Below are 7,879 nucleotides of genomic sequence, written 5' to 3' on the forward strand. Positions count from 1 at the left end.
TATTGAAGAGTGACTCTGAGACAGGACCCAGGTGTGAAATATTTCTTCAGGCTCAGTCTGGTTTTTCCCCAGTTGGTTGGAGCATCTGGCCAAGCTATCTGTGAGAATGCCCCAGGTTGCAAGCTCCATTCTTTGGGTGATTGGACTCACACACCCTTAATGGCTTGCAGTCACAGGTCTTGTGGCTGTATGTATTCTGTGGGTAAGGGTGTTGGAGCTGTTTGATCCCCTTTGTTTGACTAACACACACCGCACATAAAATCCCATTTTCAGATACAGATGAATAATTGTGTAGTTCAACCACAATACTGGGTAGATGTAGGCATTGCTGGTGAAATATCTGTCCTGTTTCATGCAAGAGGGCAGACCATATAACCATAATTCTCCTTTATGACCTTAAAATTAAATATTTTGACACTTCGTCTTAAAATGACACTTTGAAATGGCAATTCAAAACTGAACAAATTGGTTCAAATCAACATTCTGAAACAACTAAATATTTCAGTCCAACACATCACTTCAGAACAATATCAGTATCCTCACTCTTTTGGTGTTTGCATTTCAGGGAATGTAGACCTAGCCTCTTGGTGGCAGAGAAATTGAGGGGGGGATGAAATGTTTGATTGTTTCAGAGGGAAAAAAAGGCAATTGTGAAATCCTCAATGTAATGATCCAGTCTGTGGTTTCATCCACTGGAGGTTGGCCAGTCAGATGATTCTTTTTCCTTATTTGTAGTGTTTTAAGTGTTTGGTCCCAGGCTGTTAAAGAGACAAGGTATACAATGAAAGGTATTCACTCACCCACCTTGTCTCTTCCCTCTCTGCCCCTCTTGGACAGTCAGTGGGGATGTAGTGGTAGTGGGAGAGCTTGGGTCCTGAACTGAATAGGGACACTGGTTTTATGGCTCATTACAACAATTTGTAACACAACCCTTAATTGCCCACCTTATGCATAACAATCTAACCCCCAATTTTTCTTTTCATTTCAAGTTGCCTCCTCCAACAAGCATTATCCAGTGTTGCCAGATCTCATGGTTTTGTCTTATCTTATGATCATTGGTGTTTTCCTTAAAGGCCCATTCTTCTGGAGTCAAGTGGATCTGCGATGATTTCAGCCTTCATTCTTAAAGAAAAAAGTATGTGTGGCTGTGGGGGAGAGCTTCAACCTGTGAGCCCAATGCATTCTAAAGACTCAAAAAGCAGACAGCAAATAAAAACACAAACTCTATTTTTATGTAATCTCATTATTTTAATGCTGATATGGTTTTTGGGGAGCCTGACTCACAATTTTTGAACATTTGGGGTTCGCACTACCGATTACCACATAAGCTTAACAATTGGTCCCAGGTTGTATTTAGCTCAGACACTCTACTTTCCTGCATCAGACCTGAAGAAGAGCTCTGTGAAGCTTGAAAGTTTGTACCTTCCACCTACCCTGTATCTCTCATATTCTTGGCCCAACGCAACTACAACAACACTGTGAACAACCTGTGAGACTGGAATTTCTCCTGGAAAGTTTTAATTGAGATGAAATCACATTTTCTGAACTTTGTGTCAGGACATTTTTGATCAGCTGTAATTTTAGGGGTTTCTATCATATTCAGGATAGAATTTGTAGTTGTTTATAACCTTCAGAGGGGTTGTATCTGCAGACCTGGAGATTATTATTCCTCACAATAATCTTCGAAGAACTCAGGATGGACTTTTTTCCCCAAGTATCTCAGGTTATAATTATACTCTTGTGTTAAAATGCATGGAAGCAAATTTGAATCTGGATCTACAGACTCAGCTTTACAGGGGTCACACTAAGGTGCTAAGAAAAGCTGTGTAGACATACAGACTTGGATTGCGGCTGGAGCTAGGGCTGTAAAGCCCACTCTGTCTGTCCCTGAACCATAGCATGAGTCTGTAGACCTGGGCTTTGAAGCTGCTGTGGTTTGTAAAACTCTGTAGATGTCACCTCTAAGGTTTTTGGAGCATAAGTCAACCTGCAGCCCCTACTCATTTTCTACTCACCCGAAACATGCATTATCTTCTATGGGAGTTTCGCCTGGGGAGTAATGCATAGCTGCACCCTGGTACACAGATAATGGACTGACAGTTGCGGTTAATGAAGCTGATAGAGGAACTTGAATGGCCATCTGGTGCCTGGGCTTTTCAAAGAGACCTATGAGAGCTGGGTCCTCAGCTCCTATTATCTTCACTGGGAACTTACCCTCCAACTAACTCCCTGTAGGAATCTTTGAAAATTCTATCCTAGAGCAATGAACTTTACCCTCTATTCTTCTTTTTTTCCCCTTCTCTCCTCCTCCTCCTCCTCACCATTTCCACAGTGAAATTAAATTCAAAGTACTGTTTCCCTTTCTTCTGACACCAGTGTCTAATACTACCATTTCCCATCCACCCCGCTGCTGCCAAGTGGTTTTAGGTGCCTGGAGCTTTACAAATTGGTTTCCAGTGGGGGAGAAACTAGTGATATATTCTCAGTGTGATTTACTTTTACACATATGCTCAAGTCCTGAAATAAGAGGGCCAAGGAGCATGCAGGGGAATCTCCTTTTCCAGGAATCTCATCCCAACTCAAATGCCCATTTCCCAGGGAGAAAATTTGTCTCAAGCACTGACAATCAGAACCCAAGGCAAGACAGCAAACATTCCTGCAGCATTTTCCCCTAAAACAAATGGCATGCAAAGCTGAGTGGGACGAATAATTCACTCCCTTTACTCTCTGCCAAACTTTAGACTGTTTCTTCTTCACAGGGTCACAGCCACTTCTGAGGATGTAGTAAAATAAGGGCAACAACTCTAGTGAAGTGGGGATGTTGATGTATGACAATCTATCTGACAAACAACTAAATTAAAACTTTTTCTAGCTCTCTTTTTATTTTTTATTTTTTTAAAGGTGCTGGGTTGACAGCCCTGGAGAATGGACATGCTCTCAGTATCCATGCATCAGATGTAACACAGACTATGGCAGCTCCACCAGATGGCCCTGCCTAAGACCACCAAACTCCCTTATGGAGACATCACTTCCAGTGCTGAAAGAGAGATATAGTCTCTTCCAGGGCAGTCTGTCCTGCACTGTGTGGTGTTTGAGTTTCTAGAAAAATGACTGGTAAAGGCCAGCCAGTATGGCTGATTGGCCATCATTTTCATTTCTATGAGAATACCTCCTAAGTTCATATCAGGGCTGAGACATCAGACCCATTGAACTGCTCTCAGATGGAAATTACTTAGGGCCATATTTTTAAGTCTTTAGGTGCCTAGTGGGATTTCCAAAAATATCTAAGCACCTAACTGCGATTTAAATCAATGGGAATTAGGCATCTAAATGCTCTTAAATGTCCCACTCGGTTCCTAAATACCAGCAACTATCTGGCCTTTAGTGCTTAGTTATCCCATGGTAACAGACTGGAGCCACTTGGGTTACTCCATACAAGCTATATCTTTCTTTATCCTTTCTTAGAGAGACAAGGTGGGTGAGGCAATATCATTTATTGGACCAACTTCTACTAGTGAAAGACTAGCTTTTGAGTTTACACAGAGCTCTTCTTCCTGTTAATCCTGATCCATGCTCACTGCACTGTGAAATATGAAAAATGAATCCTATCCTCCTAGGAAAGATGGCACCCAAAGAAACACTAGGAGTCCTGAAATCTCCTCATGGAGACAATTAGAGTCAATAGATGTTGCGGGAACTAGTGTAGGTTTGGACAGAAAAGACCCATATTTTGAATTCCAAGAAGAAATTGAATTCCAAGTTAGAGACCTCACAGGGGGGAGTAAGGTCAGAACTAGCCCAGGCAGTCCAGGAATTTGGCAGTATTTTCTATAAAGACAACCTCAGTTGTGGACTCACTGTGCTCCACATTGTAGATATCCTCTGTCTTCCCATGACATCATACAAGAGATTATAGAGTCTCTCTCTGAATCATTATCTGGGTATGTAATTCTACTTGTAAGTCTTCCATGTGGCCTCTCCCAGAGTCTACAGGCAAATGCCATCTCACTGTTGGTTATTCTTACACTGTTCACTAAATCTCTTTTTTCTGAACCTGTGGCTCCTCAAACTAAGATGGGCTTAGTTCCCAAGAATCAGAGGGGTAGCCGTGTTAGTCTGAATCTGTAAAAAGCAACAGAGGGTCCCGTGGCACCTTTAAGACTAACAGAAGTATTGGGAGCATAAGCTTTCGTGGGTAAGAACCTCACTTCTTCTTCTTGCATCTGAAGAAGTGAGGTTCTTACCCACGAAAGCTTATGCTCCCAATACTTCTGTTAATCTTAAAGGTGCCACAGGACCCTCTGTTGCTTTTAGTTCCCAAGAGTTATTAAAAATAATATTTTCTTCATGTCTCCTATTTTCCTTAGAGCCTCTTTAATTTCCTTGTTTCTCAGGCTGTAGATGAGAGGGTTCATGGCCGGAGGAAGCACTGTATAGAGAACAGTGGCGAGCAGGTCATAGTATGTAGAAGATCCTGAGTTTGGTTTCATGTATGTAAACATTCCAGTGCCAAGAAACAAACCAACTACAGTCATGTGGGGCAGACAGGTTGAGAAGGCTTTAGACTTACCCTGCGCTGAGGGGATCATTAGCGTAGTGGAGAAGATGCGAGTGTAAGACACGATAACTAAACCAAAACTAATGAAACACAAGAATATAACACAGGCAAGAAGCAAAGTTTCATTAAGGTGAGTATCAGCGCAAGAGATCTTCAGTAACTGTGGGATATCACAGAAGAACTGATCAATTGCATTGGACTGGCAAAAGGACAACCTAAAGGTGTTACCAGTGTGAAAGGCCGTATAGATCGCACTGCCAATCCAAGAACCAGCTGCCATCTGGACACAGGTGCCTGTATTCATGATGACCCTGTAATGAAGAGGATGGCAGATTGCAATGTACCAGTTGTATGCTATGATCAGGAGCAGTGTCATCTCAGTAATAACAAAGGTGACCATCAAGAAGACTTGGGCAACACATCCAGAGAAAGAGATTTGTCTGTCATTGGTTAGGGAATTGGCCGTGGACTTGGGGACGGTGACGGAGATGTAGCAGAGGTCTAGGTCTAGGAAGGATAAGTTGCCCAAGAAGAAGTACATGGGGGTGTGCAGGTGGCGGTCCACAGCTACAGCTATGAGGATGAGAAGATTCCCAATCAGAGCTGTCAGATAAATCACTAGAAACACCACAAAATGTAAAATCTGCAACTCTCGGATGTCGGAGAAACCCAGGAGAAGGAACTCAGTCAGGATGGTTTGGTTGGCTGTTTCCTGTCTCAGGTACATTCTGTGGTGGGAAGAACAAGGGGAATGGCAAGGTAAATGGTTACAAAGAAGAGGGAAACTGGTGTGGAGAGAGTCAATAAGGAAGTGTTTTTTACTCCTTCCCATAACACAAGAACTGAAATTATTAGGCAGCAGATTTAAAACAAACAAAAGGCTGGATTTGTTGACTATTAAAGAGAGATTTGAAGAGTAAATTATGTTGTTTGGTTTAACTGTAACATATGTGCTCAATGTGAACACCAAATGTATAGCTGAAGTATTTAACATAAAGAAAGGAGATACAACTAATGCTGCTGAAGTGGGATTGTCAAGGCTGGATCCCCACTTTGAACTTTAGGGTACAAATGTAGGGGCCTGCATGAAAACTTCTAAGCTTAACTACCAGCTTAGCTCTGGTTCTGCTGCCACCATTTCAATGGATTCCATTCCTGGGAAACCTTGAAAAACCTTCACCAAATTCCTGGTGAATACAGATCCAAACCCCTTGGATCTTAAAACAAGGAGAAATTAACCATCCCCCCTCCTTCCTCCCACCAACTCCTGGTGAATCAAGATCCAAACCCCTTGGATCTTGAACAAGGAAAAATCAATCAGGTTCTTTAAAAGAAGGCTTTTAATTAAAGAAAAAGGTAAAAATCATCTCTGTAAAATCAGTATGGAAATTAACCTTACAGGGTAATCAAACTTAAAGAGCTCAGAGGATTCCCCTCTAGTCTCAGGTTCAAAGTACAGCAAACAAAGATAAACACTCTAGTAAAAGGTACATTTACAAGTTGAGAAAAACAAAGGAAAACTAACACGCCTTGCCTGGCTATTTACTTACAAGTTTGAAATAGGAGAGACTTGTTTAGAAAGATGTGGAGAACCTGGATTGATGTCTGGTCCCTCTCAGTCCCGAGAACGAACACACTCCCAAACAAAGAACACAAACAACAGCCTTCCCCCCCCCAAGATTTGAAAGTATCTTGCCCCCTTATTGGTCCTTTAGGTCAGATGCCAGCCAGGTTACCTGAGCTTCTTAACCCTTTACAGGGAAAAGGATTTTGGAGTCTCTGGCCAGGAGGGATTTTATAGTACTGTACACAGGACAGCTATTACCCTTCCCTTTATAGTTATGACAGGGATAATGACAGAAAAATGTACCTGTAATATTAGAAAATGTTCCTGATATTGAGCTTGATGAGCCTCTTTAATAGACTTAGAGCATCACTTGCCATATGCAAAGCCTCAGTAGAATAACTGCTAGTAAATATACAATATAATTCAATATGTACGTCACATAGTGCCTACATTGTATATGGAAATATAGAGATACTTTGGTTATCTGGGCATTGCTGTAGATAGAATAATAAACAAAATATTTGATTTTGGAAGACTGCATTGATTTATCTTGTTGTTTGGATTAAGTGCTTACTAAACAGTTCCATTAAATATAATTGTTCAATATTGGTCACAATTTAAGAATTGCTAGAGCATCTGTGTAAATTTAATTAGTCATTTTTGGTGGTCTTAATGCTTCACACTCACAAAAATACTGCTCTAAAAATATGTTTATGGTTTCTTTGTTACATTAATTATTGGAGATAATTAGACTTAATAATAAATTAAAGGGAAAGTCTAACCTGTACCTTCATGCAACCCCCCACCCCCAAATTATTCACTGTGAATGTGACACTGTGTTGTACCTCAACACATCCCTATGCCCTCCATTTCACAGAGTTACAGCCAAACACAATTCTGTGCATATTCATTTAATTGATGTTGCAAAACAAGTCCTTCTCTTCAAGCTAAGCCTTAGCAATGTGTGTTCTTGGAAACAGGCAGAGCTGAGTTTGTGAGGGGAGATGTGAAAATCTGCCAGGGAAAAGAGGAGGTGGGAGTTAATTATGGGGAAAAGACAGCTTGGAGATGCCCTGCTTTCCATTCCCCATACTGTGTCCGATCACTGGAGCCAGAACAGGGCAGATGAACTGTGATGAGCTACAGCTGAGACACTACTTGGTATTTGAGAAGTGGGTGATTTTTTTTTGAGCAGTTATTATTTAGTGTGGCTCAATGTCTTATACTTCAAATCTCCTGTGGAAATGTGATTGGCGTTGTGCATTCTAGGGGTAGGGACAGACTTTGAAAGGCATTACGGTGCCTAGTGGGATTTTCAAAAACATCTCGTCACCAAAACTCATTGACTTCAATTGTGAGTTAGGGGCTCAGATGCTTTGGGAAATCCCACTAGGTGCCCAAATGCCTTTTGAAATCTGGCCCTAATTAGTGTCTTAGATAATCACATGGACACAAGAGACAGAGAGAGACATAACCCTGGTGGGCTGAAAACCTTTGCTATGTTTTTTTTTTTTTTACCACTGCAGCAAAGACACAGAATTTGAGGGCAACCTGTTTGTCATCCCTAACCTGTTTAAGCTTTGTAGAGAGTAACAAATGAGTCCATAAGTTAAAAAAAAAATAAAAGAATGATCACAACATTTCAAATATGTTCTAGTTTCAATAGTTTCATGATGAATTCAAAGGAAATATGATTGAACAGTAAAATCAAGTTGTTTGTAAAATGGAGACCTGTAGGCTGGATTAGTGATGAG

The 7,879-nt window shown here is 41.1% G+C and overlaps 1 protein-coding gene across 1 annotated transcript; it reads right to left on the reverse strand.

Annotated features, from left to right (window-relative positions):
* Positions 1 to 4,310: 4,310 nt before the first annotated feature.
* LOC101941155 (olfactory receptor 14A16-like) lies at positions 4,311 to 5,285 on the reverse strand. Its single transcript, XM_005309029.2, has one exon. It carries the CDS (start codon positions 5,283 to 5,285, stop codon positions 4,311 to 4,313), a length of 975 nt encoding a protein of 324 aa, XP_005309086.2.
* Positions 5,286 to 7,879: the final 2,594 nt, after the last annotated feature.

Source organism: Chrysemys picta, chromosome 13 (assembly GCF_011386835.1).
Source record: "Chrysemys picta bellii isolate R12L10 chromosome 13, ASM1138683v2, whole genome shotgun sequence".
NCBI lineage: Eukaryota > Metazoa > Chordata > Testudines > Emydidae > Chrysemys > Chrysemys picta.